The sequence below is a fragment of the Epinephelus fuscoguttatus genome, linkage group LG24 (assembly GCF_011397635.1).
Source record: "Epinephelus fuscoguttatus linkage group LG24, E.fuscoguttatus.final_Chr_v1".
NCBI classification, from domain to species: domain Eukaryota; kingdom Metazoa; phylum Chordata; class Actinopteri; order Perciformes; family Serranidae; genus Epinephelus; species Epinephelus fuscoguttatus.
In genome coordinates, this window is record NC_064775.1 from 27,195 (window position 1) to 44,567 (window position 17,373).

Genomic DNA, 17,373 nt, shown 5'->3' on the forward strand with positions numbered 1-17,373 from the left:
TTTATTTATGATTTTTTTTAGGATCCCCATTAAATGTTACCGCAGTAACAGCTGTTTATTTGATGCTAATGATGTACAGTGGAGCACAGTTCATGCCTCATCTGTGTCGGATTCATATCCCTGACTCCTGATTAATGTGCACCAGATTCTGAACCCCAGTTTGTGTCAGGTTCATGTTCAAATCATGTCTGATTCTTTTCTCAGAGTTGCTGCTGCTACAGGAGCAACCAGGACCCAAACTCTGCAACAAGATATTTAATGTATTGCTGATACAGTTTCAAATAAAAACCTTGTTCTGTTTTTCAGGGCTAAATGTAACTGAGGTCAGCTCATCCGACCTGCTGACTTTAGATGAATGGTGTTAACATCATGAAGGGATAAACAGTCTTGGTGTTGTTCTGACACTGACCATGATATCGTCTGAATCAAAATCAAAAAGAAAGTTTTGTTTTGTGGATTTTATTTTCATGTCTTCAAAAATGTCATAAAGACTTTTAAAGAAGCTTTTATACCAGTTTGGTGAATCTGTCACTGCAGGCGTTGCGGATCCTCTCAGCGGAGGCAGGACTGTCTAGCCTGAAGGGACCGCTGAAGCCCGACTCCACTCGGGCAGCGGTAATGGCATCTTTGATGGCATAGAAAACCGATGCCGCCAGGAAAAGAGGAGGCTCACCAACAGCCTGGAGAGAACAATGTAACTGCAAAATAACAGTTCTCTGAAGCCGTGACGTTTAATGTCCTCGGCAGTGTGAGTGGCGTTACCTTGGAGGCGAAGATGGCCTTGTCGTTTGGTGCATCGCGGAGCAGCGAGACGATTAGCTCGGTGGGGATGTCACCAAAGGCTGGGATCTTATAAGAACCAGGTCCTCGGGTGAGGAGGACACCCTGGGGAGAGTAATGAAGCTCCTCCAGCGTGAAGAGACCCAGACCCTGCATGAACGCCCCCTCCACCTGAGGACACACAGTGAAAACAGCTGAAGGGGGCGCCACAGGGAACACTCTGAATGACGACCTTTAACTCCACATGTGACTGAATAAACTTTCCAAAGGTTCACTGACTGATTGACTCACCTGTCCGATGTCTATGGCCGGGTTGAGACTGTGACCAACGTCCATCACGATGGTCGTGCTCAGGTTCTTCAACAAACATTCACAGTGTCATAAATAATACATAAAATAAATATAATACATTTATATCTTTCAACATTTAGTCAAAAAGCTGCAATTGAAATAACCAGCTGACATGTGTCGTTGATGAAAATAATAAATCTGATGATGCTTTCTCAGACAGTTTTCACAATCTGACACTGATCCTTGTGGGACACCTTCATCAACAATTTGTATTTGAAACACTTTGAACTCTATGTGAACATCGAATTCACCATTTCCTGTTTCTCTGTCCCTCTAGGTGAACTTATCCATCATGAAAAACCCACCTTGTGAGCTCCGGTCAGACAGTCGATCTCCACCTCTGAACAGGCGACGCCGTAGCTGAAGTAGCTGAAAGCTCGACCTGAGTTTGAGTCAAAATCATAACCCAGATCTGGAGTCCTGATGAGCAACAGGAAACAGTGAAATCCTGTCCTGGACTTTATTCATCAAAAGATTCACGAACCAACGATGACTAAACTCACTTGTAGAAACCGTTTGCACTGAGGTTGACTCTGTCAAAATACGCCGCTCTCACCTTAAACACAGAAACACACTGAGTCATACCGTCACAGTAATGAGAACAGGATGCTAACGTCTGATGAACGATAACACGGGCAACATGCTGACATACACTTCTTTGTGATTTCCTTTACTGTAAAAACAAAGTCAATTACTCCTGCTCACCCAGTCTTCCCATGATCCTTTGGGGTTCTTGGTCTTGTAAGGTTCCAAACGTGTCATGAGGACTTCACAGGCGTTTTGAACGGCAGCTCCATTGAGGTCTGAGGAGGCAGAGGCGGCAGTGGGGCTGGTGTTGGGGACAGTACTGGTGCTGGTCTCTGAAATGTGGATCTTTGAACAGGGGATACCCAGAACCCTGCTGGCAACCTGGACTCAAACACACACACAGTTTGTTGGTGCTGCGTCGGTACAATGCCGGGGTTCAGCAAGATTCTGTATCAGACCCTTGAATTAAATCACATGACTGTAGTTTAGACTCAAACAAACAAACTAACTCCTGGCAGATTTTTTTTTTAAAGGCTGCAGGAATTAAACAAATCCTTGGTCTCAGGTCGTTTTTAAAAATTTGCATCAATGATGTGATTGTAGCTTTTGGATGATGCAGCCAACCCTCCTGTGTAAAGTGTCTGTAGCTGCAGTGTCTCTAATGGCCACTAGATGGTGGTATTTACACTGAAATGAACTGAAACCGATAGTCATATCGTTTGGAGAAAAATCAACCGAATGAATGTTTTCATTATGTGGAAAAAGGTCAAATTAATGAGCTACAAAAAAAGACTTTAAGACTAAAGCTGAGGTACCTGGACCATCTTCGTGTGGAGTCCTTGTCCCATCTCCGTCCCACCGTGAGTCAACAACACCGAGCCGTCAGTGTAGATATGAACCAGAGCTCCAGCCTGCAGAAATACCAACACATGAACTAATGGTAATTCATAACATCACAAAAACACTGAAGCCATTTTGGACACACATTGAAGCCATTTTGGAGCTACGCACAACTTGGAGAGAGTCTGAGAGTCCTGAACAGCCAGCCGTCCTGGTAGGGGATCCTGCAAAGACTCGGCCTACCTGAAGGCTTCTTCCTTTTTTCCTGAATAAGGGTTTTTTAGGGAGTTTTTCCTGATATGCTTTGCAGGTCGAAGGCTGAACACTCAAAGAACAACGACATATAGCATAGCAGCACGGCAGCTTGCTCTCCACGCCTAACACATTGCTGATCCAAGAAGCTATTCTCCCTCCAGTGGCACCTATACACCCCTGCCTCCTTATCACAACCCTGCTGGCTCTAACGTTACTGGCTGTTGTCCTATTTCTGCATTTACCCACGCCTTGACAACCGGCACCACTTAGCTTAGCTCAAGCTAGCCAACGTGCTACATCCAAAGCTTAGCTCAAGCTAGCAAACGTGCTACATCCATGGTCTGTGACAACATGATGCTCACAAAAGCAATAAACAGATTACAGACCTTGAGGAAGACATCCGCCGACTCTCTCAGGGACTGCAAGATAAACAGGCCATGCTGACCTCCTGCCTGGACCTGGCTCACGAACAGTCCTTGCACATTATCTCCCTCAAAGCGGCCCTCCAGGACACCGTCCCATGGGATACCTCCACCGGTCCGCGGCCTTCCTCCTCCTCCACACCCACCCTCCAGACATCCTGGGCTGAAGTTGTGATCCGCGACAGAAAGAGACTCCAGGATGCGACTGCCTCTCCTCCTTGCCTGAGCCTCTCCAATCGCTTCAGGGTGCTAGCAGACAAATCAGATCTTCGCCCGGTTAGCATAGCTCAAGCTAGCCAACATGCTAGCCCCGCCGCTAGCTCTCTGCACACGGCTGCTGGTGGTTGTGCAACGCCTGGCTCTGGAAAAGCCGCTGGCCCCTCTCCACCTGTGGCTACTGGTGCTTCGCCGTCGGGCTCAGGCGGCTCCACATCTGGTATAACGATGGCTAGTCCTACACCTGCGGCTGATGGTGTCGGCTTCCCGCTCCGACGGCCCCACGATCCCTGGTGCCGTGGCGGTTGCTGGGGCGCCGTCTCCCCGCTCCAGCTGCCCTGCCTCTGGGATCATCGCGGCTGGCTCCACACTGGCAGCTGGCGGTGTACCTGCGGCTCGCCGCCCCGGCGGCCCGGCGCCAATGGGTGACGTGGAGCCCTCCTCCCCGTCAGCACCCGCCGGTACCCAGAGTGGCTCTGCTGTGGTCCCGGATCACCAGCTCTCCTCCCGGACACCTAGCTCTGCTTCACGTTGTAAATTCCTGATGGAAGCCGTCCTCAGACGCTCCGGAGGCCTCCTCCACCCCACGCTCCCGGCAGACTCTCCTCCTCCTAGGGCTGTAACAGCCGATCCACCGCAACACCTTTCCGGCCGTGCCCGGTCACTGATACCGCAGCCAATGGACGACCCGGACGCTGGCTCGCCACCATCCAACCCGGCAAAAACCCTTCCTCGCCTGCTCTTCCCTCCAACCACCCTGATCATCGGAGACTCCATCACAAGGAATATCCGCTTCTTCAATGCCACCACCTGTTGTTTCCCCGAAGCCACAGTCCCGGTAATCCTGGGAAAACTCCCTGGGCTGCTGCAGTCACTCCCTTCCTCCATTACCCACATCGTGCTGCACATAGGGACCAACGACCTGGCTCAGGGTGCCTCTGAGCTGACCAAAAGTGCTTTCACCTCCCTCCTGGACTTCCTACGCACTTGTGGAAAGTCCATTTTTATCTCCGGTCCCATTCCCACACTTGGTTGCAGGTACGCTCGCTTCTCCAGGCTGCTCCTGCTGAATACCTGGCTCAGGCCTGCCTGCTACACTCGAGGCTTCAACTTCGTGGACAATTTTAATCTTTTACAGAACCGTCCTTCTTTCTTCAAACATGATGGCATTCACCCTACCTCCCTGGGAAGCCGCACGCTGGCAGCCAATATTCAGCATGCCGTACATCACGCGCCACGTGCATGACTATTTACATCACACGCCCCCTCCACTGACACACTTCCTCACCCCGTTCCAACTGCAGCACAGAGCATAGCCCTGCTCACCAGCGCCCCTGTCCGACCATATCAAACATTAACCCTCCCACCTGAGACATTCCCCATACAGTCCATCATAAAGCACAGATCACCCCGCCCTTACTGCACTAAGACTGTGAATTACAAAAACTTATCCCCCATCTTCTGCACTCCTGCCACCCCCTGTACTACTCAAACCCAACAACACCTGAAACTGGCTCTACTCAACACCCACTCACTGACCAACAAAAGTGCCATCCTACATGAATTCATTACTGACAATAAACTGGACTTCCTCTGCCTCACCGAAACCTGGCACAAACCCCTGGATTACTTCTCCCTAAACCAGACCACACCCACTGACTACATCTACACCAACAAACCCTGCCCAGACGGACGGGGTGGTGGCGTTGCTGCCATCTACAAGAAACGCTTTAAAATATCCACAATCTCCACACCTCTTGCTCAGTCCTTCGAACAAGTCGCCCTCAAACTGTCTGGTCCCACTTCCCTGGTCATCGCCATCATCTACCGCCCTCCCAAACCAAACAACTCCTTCCTGTCAGACCTCACCGAATTCCTCACCCAGCTATCCACCGTATCCCCCTCAATTCTCCTGCTTGGGGACTTCAATATCCACATCGATGATCCAAACTGCAAAAGTGCTATAGACCTCCTGGAACTGCTCCACTGCCTTCACTTCACCCAGCATGTCAACTTCCCCACCCACTGTCGCGGCCATATCCTGGACCTAGTCTGCTCCACCGGTCTCCCCCTCCACCAACTCTCCAGTACCAACCTCCACATCTCGGATCACCTGGCCATCACTGTGGACTTCAAGACCCCCTCCCTCCCCCAAAACTCAAACGCATTATATCCTTCAGAAATATCAAGTCCATCTCCCCCTCTGCTTTCTCTGACTCACTGGCAAATACTCTGTCCACATTCATCACCCCGCTGACCCCAAACCCCTCTGACCTGGTCACTTTCTACAACAACACACTGTCCCTCTGCCTCGACAAACTGGCTCCCTTAAAAACCAAAACTGTCTCATTTACTCACTCATCTCCCTGGTACACTCCTGAACTCCGTCACATGAAAATCTGTAAGCACCAGCTTGAAAGACTTTACAAGAAAACCAGTCTCACAGTCCATCTCCATGCCTATACAGACCACCTTTCAAACTACAAAGACGCCCTCACTGCCGCCCGGTCCAACTACTACTAACAACTCATTCACTCTGGCTCCAATAACCCAAAGACTCTCTTGTCCACCATCAATAAACTCCTCAAACCCTGCGACAACACCCTCTCCTCCATCACAACTGACACATGCAACTCCTTCCTGGCATTTTTTCAATCAAAGATCGAAACCATCTACACTCAACTCAACTCTACTGCAACAGCATCCTCTACGGCTCATCATCCAAAGTCCTCAACAAACTTCAGTACATCCCAAACTCTGCTGCCCGCCTCCTCACCCACACCAGCTCCCATGAACATATAACCCCTGTCCTGCAAAACCTTCACTGGCTCCCTGTCCCATACAGAATCAATTTCAAGATCCTCCTCCTCACCCACACCAGCTCCCATGAACATATAACCCCTGTCCTGCAAAACCTTCACTGGCTCCCTGTCCCGTACAGAATCAATTTCAAGATCCTCCTCCTCACCCACAAAGCCCTCCACAGCCAGGCCCCCCTCCTACCTCACGGACATGCTCCACCACCACACTCCCTCCCGCAACCTTCGATCATCTGACAAAAACCTCCTCTCACCTCCACACAGGACCAAGCACCGAACCTGGGGCGACAGAGCCTTCTCCATAGCCGCCCCCTCCCTCTGGAACACCCTCCCTATACACATCCGCGACTGTCCAGATCCATCCACCTTCAAATCACTCCTCAAAACCCACCTTTTCAAATCCGCTTTTAACCTTTAACATTAGCTTTTCGTTCTCGGTTCCTCATGTGCCCTCCTTTTCTTTGTTTTGCACTATGCTTTTGCACCTTGTTGTTTTATATTGTCCTTGTCTTCTGTTTATCTCTTTGCACTTACACGTTTGTACTTCTTTTCTTTGGTTTTAAATGTAAAGCGTCTTTGAGAGCTGTAAAAGTGCTGTATAAATAAAATGTATTATTTATTATTACAAAAACATAACGTATCAAATAACAATTAGGATTTTAACAGTTTGTGAGTCAGTGTTTTTAGGTCAGACCTGGTTGAGGAAGACGGCAGTGAAGCTTATGCCAAACTTGGTGGGGATTATGGCGAGGCCTCGTTTGGTCCACCGGTTCTGTCTGACAGAAGAAGAGTTCATTTCAACCAGCAGAGCTTCAGTTGTTTTAACTGGTTATCACATCTACTTAATAAACAAATGCATACTTCTGATGTCAATAGTCCCTTCCTAATTGCACTATTATGTTAGTCTGAAGCTCCCAGAACCTTCAGTCTGACATCGCCTCCATTGAAGGCGATTTACAAGGGGGAGGGAATTTGATTTTTCACTGACCAATCAGTACAGATCAACGACTCACCCAGAATCTGCCCCCCCCCCCCGGCATTCATTGGTCTGTCCATCGTTTGGACCAGATAAATCGCAAATTCATTGCAGTATGCCAGACCAGAGATGCAAGCCTACTCAGCTGAGTGGGCGGGGTCTATGGTCTGGAACCAGGCTACTATTATGTTATTCAAATCTGCGCCGTGCATACTACATGGTTGTCTACTGTGTGTCTTGTTTGTATATGATGGTTGTATCTGCTGTGCAGCAATGTTGCACTATGTGCCCAAAACAAATTTCCCACTTGTGACAATAAAGTTTATCTTATCTTATCTTTCCACCTCTTAACACTCGACAGAAATTTCTTATGCACATTTTATATTTATTGAACAACCGTTGTCACCCATCATAAAACTGGACCAGGTCTCAGAAACTTCCACCTGTCACAGCACTGAACAGGAAGTCCCACTGTTTCAGGACCTTCGAATGGACGGGGTTTACCTGTCATGTTCTGAGGACGCATTGTGCCTGAGTCTCTGAAAATTCAGATTACCTGTTGTAGAGGTCGATGGCAGCTCGGCGCTGCTGGTATCCAGAGCGTGACAGGCACTCATCCCAGCAGCGACCCAGGGTGAACTGATCCAGGATCTGGTTGTAGGGTGTTGACTCTCCTTCCACGTACAAGTTCAACCTGCGCACCTGCAGGTAGACGGAGTCACTGATTGGATGCTGCTCAGCAACCAAAATTCAGCTGTTCATCATGTTAGACTTTATATATCCGCCTACGTACCTCCTCCGCCGGCTTCCCCAGACTCTGAGCCACGTCCGTCATCCAGCTTTCAGCAACCATCATGCCTTGTGGCCCTCCGAAGCCCCTGAATGCCGTGTTGGATGCCAAGTTGGTGCGGCACAGGAAGCCGCGGCCACGCACGTTCGCCACATTGTACGAGTTTTCCATGTGGAACAGAGCGCGCTCCATGACCTTGGATGAAAACACACAGATGATGACATTAGCACGTCATTAGCAAAATGAGATCCGTTAATAGTAATGGGTTAGGGTTAGGGTTACTACTCACCGCCAGAGAGAGGTCCATCGAGTTTCCTGCGTTACTGTAGTACGATACGTCCAGAGCCATGACCTTACCACTGTTCAGGAAACCCACCTGGAGCAAGACAAGAAGAAGAAGAAGAAGAAGAAGAAGAAGAAGAAGAGGAGGGGAAGAAGGAGAAAAAATGATGACCAACTTGGAAGTGAGAGATCAATTTGGGACACTGGGGTGAAGCTACCACAACCCAGACTGATGGACCCTAACCCTGACTCAAATCTGTGTGTGGCCACAAACAAAACAAATCATTTAAAGTTGAAACAACTTTATTTATCCGTATATTAAAGGACAGTGGCACACAGCAGCTTCATGCCTAGGCCAATAAAAAACTGCTGTAACATTGCCACAAGTACGACAGGTAAAGTTCTCTCTGCTGCTGGTGCTCCGCCTACCTTGTATTTTCCGTAGAATGGGTGTCTTCCTCCGGTGACCAACATGTCCTCGTCTCTGTCCAACATACACCTCACAGGTCTCTTCAGCCTGTCACAGTAAAACAGGAAATAATTTGTTATTTCAAAATAAGAGAATCAAACTAAACATCAGTACCAGACGTACTTGTTTGCTGCCACAGCAACCACAGTGGACAGGATGGTGGTTCGGCTCTCCTTCCCTCCGAAGCCTCCACCCATCCTCTTCACCCGGACCACCACCTTGTTAGACGGAACGCCCAACGCCTGCGCCACCAGACTCTGAAACAGAGATACAGCCCGTCGCTCAACAGCACATTTTACACTCATTAATGTCCAAACCCAAACCCCCCTCCACTGACACTGACTGAATTAAATTCACAGTCATTTATGTCTTTAAGACGAATGGCTACCTGTGTTTGAGAGTACTGATACTTCTGTTTTAGAGTATAGTTACCTGTGTTTGGGAGTACTGATACTTTTGTTTTAGAGTATAGTTACCTGTGTTTCGGAGTACTGATACTTTTGTTTAAAAGTGTGCTGACCTGTGTTTGGGAATATAGTTACCTGTGGTTGGGAGTACTGATGCTTCTGTTTTAGAGTATAGTTACCTGTGTTTCGGAGTACTGATACTTCTGTTTTAGAGTATAGTTACCTGTGTTTCGGAGTACTGATACTTTTGTTTAAAAGTGTACTGACCTGTGTTTGGGAGTGTAGTTACCTGTGTTTGGGAGTACTGATACTTTTGTTTTGGAGTATAGTTACATGTGTTTTAGAGTACAGTTACCTTTCTTTGGGGGCACTGATACCTTTGTTTTGGAGTATAGTTACTTGTGTTGCAGAGCATAATTACTTGTGTTTAAGAGCAGAGTTGCCTGTGTTTGGGAGTACTGATACTTTTGTTTTAGAGTATAATTACCTGTGTTTTGGAGTATAGTCACTTGTGTTGAGGAGTACTGATTTTCTGTTTTAGAGTATAGTTACCTGTCTTTGGGGTATTGATTCTTTTGTTTTGGGGTATAGTTGCCTGTGTTTTGGATTATAGTTACCTGTGTTTGGGAGTACTGATACTTTTCTTTTAGAATATAATTACCTGTGTTTTGGAGTATAGTCACTTGTGTTGAGGAGTACTGATTTTCTGTTTTAGAGTATAGTTACCTGTCTTTGGGGTATTGATTCTTTTGTTTTGGGGTATAGTTGCCTGTGTTTTGGATTATAGTTACCTGTGTTTGGGAGTACTGATACTTTTCTTTTAGAATATAATTACCTGTGTTTTAGAGTATAGTTACTTGTGTTGCAGAGTATAATTAACTGTGTTTTGGAGTATAAGTATCTATGTTTTGGAGTATTGTTACCTGTGTTTTGGAGCACAGTTATCTGTGTTTTGGAGTATGGTTACCTGTGTTTTGAAATATTGTTACCTGTGTTTTAGAGTATAGTTACCTGTGTTTTAGAGTATAGTTATCTGTGGTTTGGAGTACAGCTACCTGTGTTTTGAAATATTGTTACCTGTGTTTTGGAGTATAGCTACCTGTGATTTGGAGTACAGTGGCCTGTGTTTTGGAGTTTCGTTACCTGTGTTTTGGAGTTTTGTTACCTGTGTTTTGGAGTTTTGTTACCTTTGTTTTGGAGTACAGTTATCTGTGTTTTGGAGTATAGTTACCTGTGATTTGGAGTACAGCTACCTGTGTTTTGAAATATTGTTACCTGTGTTTTGGAGTATAGTTACCTGTGATTTGGAGTACAGTTACCTGTGTTTTGGAGTACAGTTATCTGTGTTTTGGAGTATAGTTACCTGTGATTTGGAGTACAGCTACCTGTGTTTTGAAATATTGTTACCTGTGTTTTGGAGTATAGTTACCTGTGATTTGGAGTACAGCTACCTGTGTTTTGGAGTTTCGTTACCTGTGTTTTGGAGTTTTGTTACCTTTGTTTGGAGTACAGTTATCTGTGTTTTGAAATATTGTTACCTGTGTTTTAGAGTATAGTTATCTGTGGTTTGGAGTACAGTGGCCTGTGTTTTGGAGTTTCGTTACCTGTGTTTTGGAGTTTTGTTACCTTTGTTTTGGAGTACAGTTATCTGTGTTTTGGAGTATAGTTACCTGTGATTTGGAGTACAGTGGCCTGTGTTTTGAAATATTGTTACCTGTGTCTGGGAGTATAGTTACCTGTGATTTGGAGTACAGCTACCTGTGTTTTGGAGTTTCGTTACCTGTGTTTTGGAGTTTTGTTACCTTTGTTTTGGAGTACAATTATCTGTGTTTTGAAATATTGTTACCTGTGTTTTAGAGTATAGTTATCTGTGGTTTGGAGTACAGTGGCCTGTGTTTTGAAATATTGTTACCTGTGTTTTAGAGTATAGTTACCTGTGATTTGGAGTACAGTGGCCTGTGTTTTGAAATATTGTTACCTGTGTTTTGGAGTATAGTTATCTGTGATTTGGAGTACAGTGGCCTGTGTTTTGAAATATTGTTACCTGTGTTTTAAAGTATAGTTACCTGTGTTTTAGAGTTTTGTTACCTGTGTTTTAGAGTACAGTTACCTCTGATTTGGAGGACAGTTACCTGTGTTTTAAAATATTGTTACCTGTGTTTTGGAGTTTTGTTACCTGTGTTTTAGAGTACAGTTACCTCTGATTTGGAGGACAGTTACCTGTGTTTTGAAATATTGTTACCTGTGTTTTGGAGTATAGTTACCTGTGATTTGGAGTACAGTTACCTGTGTTTTGAAACATTGTTACATGTGTTTTGGAGTACAGTTGCCTGTGTTTTGGAGTATAGTTACCTGTGATTGGGAGGACAGTTGCCTGTGTTTTGAAATATTGTTACCTGTGTTTTGGAGTACAGTTAGCTGTGTTTTGAAACATTGTTACATGTGTTTTGGAGTATAGTTACCTGTGTTTTGGAGTACAGTTGCCTGTGTTTTGAAACATTGTTACATGTGTTTTGGAGTACAGTTACCTGTGTTTTGGAGTACAGTTGCCTGTGATTTGGAGTACAGTTACCTGTGTTTTGGAGTACAGTTGCCTGTGATTTGGAGTACAGTTACCTGTGTTTTGAAATATTGTTACCTTTGTGTTGGAGTATGGTTACCTGTGATTTGGAGGACAGTTACCTGTGTTTTGAAATATTGTTACCTGTGTTTTGGAGTATAGTTACCTGTGTTTTGGAGTTTTGTTACCTTTGTTTTGGAGTACAGTTATCTGTGTTTTGGAGTATAGTTACCTGTGATTTGGAGTACAGTGGCCTGTGTTTTGAAATATTATTACCTGTGTTTTAGACTATAGTTACCTGTGTTTTAGAGTATAGTTATCTGTGGTTTGGAGTACAGCTACCTGTGTTTTGAAATATTGTTACCTGTGTTTTGGAGTATAGTTACCTGTGATTTGGAGGACAGTTACCTGTGTTTTGAAATATTGTTACCTGTGTTTTAGAGTATAGTTACCTGTGATTTGGAGTACAGTGGCCTGTGTTTTGAAATATTGTTACCTTTGTGTTGGAGTATGGTTACCTGTGATTTGGAGGACAGTTACCTGTGTTTTGAAATATTGTTACCTGTGTTTTGGAGTATAGTTACCTGTGATTTGGAGGACAGTTACCTGTGTTTTGAAATATTGTTACCTGTGTTTTAGAGTATAGTTACCTGTGATTTGGAGGACAGATACCTGTGTTTTGAAATATTGTTACCTGTGTTTTGGAGTATAGTTACCTGTGATTTGGAGGACAGTTACCTGTGTTTTGAAATATTGTTACCTGTGTTTTAGAGTATAGTTACCTGTGATTTGGAGTACAGTGGCCTGTGTTTTGAAATATTGTTACCTGTGATTGGGAGGACAGTTACCTGTGTTTTGAAATATTGTTACCTGTGTTTTGGAGTATAGTTACCTGTGATTTGGAGGACAGTTACCTGTGTTTTGAAATATTGTTACCTGTGTTTTAGAGTATAGTTACCTGTGATTTGGAGGACAGATACCTGTGTTTTGAAATATTGTTACCTGTGATTGGGAGGACAGTTACCTGTGTTTTGGAGTACAGTTGCCTGTGTTTTGGAGTATAGTTACCTGTGATTGGGAGGACAGTTACCTGTGTTTTGAAACATTGTTACATGTGTTTTGGAGTATAGTTACCTGTGTTTTGGAGTATAGTTACCTCTGTTTCGGAGTACAGTTACCTGTGTTTTGGAGTATAGTTACCTGTCTTTTGGAGTATAGTTACCTGTGATTTGGAGGACAGTTACCTGTGTTTTGGAGTACAGTTGCCTGTGTTTTGGATTATAGTTACCTGTGATTTGGAGTACAGTTACCTGTGTTTTGGATTATAGTTACCTGTGATTTGGAGGACAGTTACCTGTGTTTTGAAATATTGTTAGCTGTGTTTTGGAGTACAGTTACCTGTGATTTGGAGTACAGTTACCTATGTTTTGGAGTACAGTTACTTGTGATTTGGAGTATAGTTACCTGTGTTTATTATTATTATTATTATTAACCTTTATTTAACCAGGAAGATCCCATTGAGATTAACAACCTCACTTTCAAGGGAGACTTGGCCAAGATAGGCAGCAGCAAGTATGAAGCACAGTTACAAATTACACAGATAAAACACAAACAAATAGTATTGAATTACAAGCAGATTATGAAAAACAAGTACATGTAGTGGAGTCGGCCTCAAGTATTCTTAGTTTGGATTTAAAGGCGCTCAAAGAAATTAACCCTGTTAGTTTCCAGTCATTTTGCAACATATTCCATGCTGAAGGTGCAGAGTAGACAAAGCCTTTTACCCAATTCAGTACGGGCATATGGAACAGAAAGCAACAAGTAGTCTTGCGAACGAAAGGAGTAAGGACCAGCACTTCTCTGTGCAGTTAAGGAACAAATGTAGGAAGGCATGCCTTATATATAAAAGTATACCAATGACTGAGCCTTCGGGTGGCCAGAGCAGCCCATCCAACCCGAGAGTATGACTCACAGTGGTGTGTCAATGGTTTACAATTAGTAATGAACCTCAGAGAAGCGTGATAGACAGTGTCAACCATATGAAGACATTTAGCAGACGCATTCATATATAAAAGATCTCCATAATCCAACACTGGTAAAAAGGTAGCAGCAACAAGTTGCTTTCTTGCATTAAAAGAAAAACATAGCTTATTTCGAAAGTAAAAACCCAAATTTATCCTCAGCTTCTTCACTAATTTCTCTATATGCGGCTTGAAAGTGAGGGAGGCATCAATCACAACACCCAGGTATTTATACTCATGAACCACCTCTATTTCATTTCCCTCGAGAGTGGTCACTGAGGGGATAATTTGTGGCCTCTTCCTAGAATTAGAGAACAGCATAAGCTTAGTCTTGTCTGCTTTGAGAACAAGTTTCAGCTGAAGTAATGAGTGCTGGACAGCAACAAAGGCTTTCTGCAGGGATTCAATGGCCTGAACAAGAGTTGATCCACAGCAGTAAATAATTGTGTCATCAGCATAGAAATGCAAATTAGCATTTGTCACATTTGTTATACCCAAATCATTGATATAAATAATGAATAAAAGGGGACCTAATACAGATCCCTGCGGCACCCCCTTGTGGACAGTAACAATATCAGAACACAGGCCATCATATTTAATGCACTGAGTCCTATTACTGAGATAGTTGGTGAACCAAGTAACTGCTTGTTCCGAGAATCCTGATTGCAAGAGTCTAAGTTTTAAAATATCGTGATCGACTGTGTCAAACGCTTTCGACAAATCAATAAAAAGAGATGCACAATGTTGTTTCTTGTCAAGTGCAACAGAAATGTCATTTACCACCTTCATTGCAGCTGTAATGGTACTATGCTTTTTCCTGAAGCCTGATTGATATTTCGATAAAATGTTGTTAGACTGTAAAAACACCTTAACTTGCTCACTCACAAGAGCTTCAAGAACTTTGGCCAGCACTGATAAATTAGATATTGGAGTATAGGTTTTGGAGTACAGTTACCTATGTTTTGGAGTATAGTTACCTGTGATTTGGAGGACAGTTACCTGTGTTTTGAAACATTCTTACCTGTGTTTTGGAGTACAGTTACCTGTGTTTTGGAGTATAGTTACCTGTGATTTGGAGGACAGTTACCTGTGTTTTGAAATATTGTTACCTGTGTTTTAGAGTATAGTTACCTGTGATTTGGAGGACAGATACCTGTGTTTTGAAATATTGTTACCTGTGTTTTGGAGTATAGTTACCTGTGATTTGGAGGACAGTTACCTGTGTTTTGAAATATTGTTACCTGTGTTTTAGAGTATAGTTACCTGTGATTTGGAGTACAGTGGCCTGTGTTTTGAAATATTGTTACCTGTGATTGGGAGGACAGTTACCTGTGTTTTGAAATATTGTTACCTGTGTTTTGGAGTATAGTTACCTGTGATTTGGAGGACAGTTACCTGTGTTTTGAAATATTGTTACCTGTGTTTTAGAGTATAGTTACCTGTGATTTGGAGGACAGATACCTGTGTTTTGAAATATTGTTACCTGTGATTGGGAGGACAGTTACCTGTGTTTTGGAGTACAGTTGCCTGTGTTTTGGAGTATAGTTACCTGTGATTGGGAGGACAGTTACCTGTGTTTTGAAACATTGTTACATGTGTTTTGGAGTATAGTTACCTGTGTTTTGGAGTATAGTTACCTCTGTTTCGGAGTACAGTTACCTGTGTTTTGGAGTATAGTTACCTGTCTTTTGGAGTATAGTTACCTGTGATTTGGAGGACAGTTACCTGTGTTTTGGAGTACAGTTGCCTGTGTTTTGGATTATAGTTACCTGTGATTTGGAGTTCAGTTACCTGTGTTTTGGATTATAGTTACCTGTGATTTGGAGTACAGTTACCTATGTTTTGGAGTACAGTTGCCTGTGTTTTGGAGTATAGTTACCTGTGATTTGGAGGACAGTTACCTATGTTTTGGAGTACAGTTGCCTGTGTTTTGGAGTATAGTTACCTGTGATTTGGAGGACAGTTACCTGTGTTTTGAAATATTGTTAGCTGTGTTTTGGAGTACAGTTACCTGTGATTTGGAGTACAGTTACCTATGTTTTGGAGTACAGTTACTTGTGATTTGGAGTATAGTTACCTGTGTTTATTATTATTATTAACCTTTATTTAACCAGGAAGATCCCATTGAGATTAACAACCTCACTTTCAAGGGAGACTTGGCCAAGATAGGCAGCAGCAAGTATGAAGCACAGTTACAAATTACACAGATAAAACACAAACAAATAGTATTGAATTACAAGCAGATTATGAAAAACAAGTACATGTAGTGGAGTCGGCCTCAAGTATTCTTAGTTTGGATTTAAAGGCGCTCAAAGAAATTAACCCTGTTAGTTTCCAGTCATTTTGCAACATATTCCATGCTGAAGGTGCAGAGTAGACAAAAGCCTTTTTACCCAATTCAGTACGGGCATATGGAACAGAAAGCAACAAGTAGTCTTGCGAACGAAAGGAGTAAGGACCAGCACTTCTCTGTGCAGTTAAGGAACAAATGTAGGAAGGCATGCCTTATATATAAAAGTATACCAATGACTGAGCCTTCGGGTGGCCAGAGCAGCCCATCCAACCCGAGAGTATGACTCACAGTGGTGTGTCAATGGTTTACAATTAGTAATGAACCTCAGAGAAGCGTGATAGACAGTGTCAACCATATGAAGACATTTAGCAGACGCATTCATATATAAAAGATCTCCATAATCCAACACTGGTAAAAAGGTAGCAGCAACAAGTTGCTTTCTTGCATTAAAAGAAAAACATAGCTTATTTCGAAAGTAAAAACCCAAATTTATCCTCAGCTTCTTCACTAATTTCTCTATATGCGGCTTGAAAGTGAGGGAGGCATCAATCACAACACCCAGGTATTTATACTCATGAACCACCTCTATTTCATTTCCCTCGAGAGTGGTCACTGAGGGGATAATTTGTGGCCTCTTCCTAGAATTAGAGAACAGCATAAGCTTAGTCTTGTCTGCTTTGAGAACAAGTTTCAGCTGAAGTAATGAGTGCTGGACAGCAACAAAGGCTTTCTGCAGGGATTCAATGGCCTGAACAAGAGTTGATCCACAGCAGTAAATAATTGTGTCATCAGCATAGAAATGCAAATTAGCATTTGTCACATTTGTTATACCCAAATCATTGATATAAATAATGAATAAAAGGGGACCTAATACAGAACCCTGCGGCACCCCCTTGTGGACAGTAACAATATCAGAACACAGGCCATCATATTTAATGCACTGAGTCCTATTACTGAGATAGTTGGTGAACCAAGTAACTGCTTGCTCCGAGAGTCCTGATTGCAAGAGTCTAAGTTTTAAAATATCGTGATCGACTGTGTCAAACGCTTTCGACAAATCAATAAAAAGAGATGCACAATGTTGTTTCTTGTCAAGTGCAACAGAAATGTCATTTACCACCTTCATTGCAGCTGTAATGGTACTATGCTTTTTCCTGAAGCCTGATTGATATTTCGATAAAATGTTGTTAGACTGTAAAAACACCTTAACTTGCTCACTCACAAGAGCTTCAAGAACTTTGGCCAGCACTGATAAATTAGATATTGGAGTATAGGTTTTGGAGTACAGTTACCTATGTTTTGGAGTATAGTTACCTGTGATTTGGAGGACAGTTACCTGTGTTTTGAAACATTCTTACCTGTGT

General features: G+C 43.6%; 1 protein-coding gene and 1 long non-coding RNA gene across 3 annotated transcripts in view; both read right to left on the bottom strand.

Annotated features, from left to right (window-relative positions):
• The window catches only part of xdh (xanthine dehydrogenase), a 48,877-nt gene that overhangs the window by 3,391 nt on the left and 28,113 nt on the right, over positions 1 to 17,373 (bottom strand). The window contains exons 22-34 of the mRNA XM_049570605.1: positions 8,852 to 8,985; positions 8,689 to 8,776; positions 8,267 to 8,353; positions 7,981 to 8,172; positions 7,744 to 7,889; positions 6,906 to 6,987; positions 2,475 to 2,570; positions 1,837 to 2,040; positions 1,635 to 1,687; positions 1,437 to 1,551; positions 1,072 to 1,137; positions 763 to 951; positions 513 to 680 (exon numbers count right to left, since the gene is read on the bottom strand). Coding sequence (XP_049426562.1) covers positions 513 to 680; positions 763 to 951; positions 1,072 to 1,137; positions 1,437 to 1,551; positions 1,635 to 1,687; positions 1,837 to 2,040; positions 2,475 to 2,570; positions 6,906 to 6,987; positions 7,744 to 7,889; positions 7,981 to 8,172; positions 8,267 to 8,353; positions 8,689 to 8,776; positions 8,852 to 8,985 — 1,620 coding nt within the window. The remainder of the gene's footprint in view (positions 1 to 512; positions 681 to 762; positions 952 to 1,071; positions 1,138 to 1,436; positions 1,552 to 1,634; positions 1,688 to 1,836; positions 2,041 to 2,474; positions 2,571 to 6,905; positions 6,988 to 7,743; positions 7,890 to 7,980; positions 8,173 to 8,266; positions 8,354 to 8,688; positions 8,777 to 8,851; positions 8,986 to 17,373) is intronic.
• LOC125885135 (uncharacterized) lies at positions 8,994 to 12,972 on the bottom strand. Of its 2 annotated transcripts, none has more exons than XR_007448817.1 (3): positions 12,522 to 12,972; positions 10,872 to 12,389; positions 8,994 to 10,432 (listed from the first exon to the last, which is right to left on the bottom strand). It is a non-coding gene; the product is annotated as an uncharacterized LOC125885135 (long non-coding RNA). The 2 variants fall into 2 exon arrangements; XR_007448816.1 differs by having other exon boundaries at positions 10,872 to 11,091; positions 11,752 to 12,972.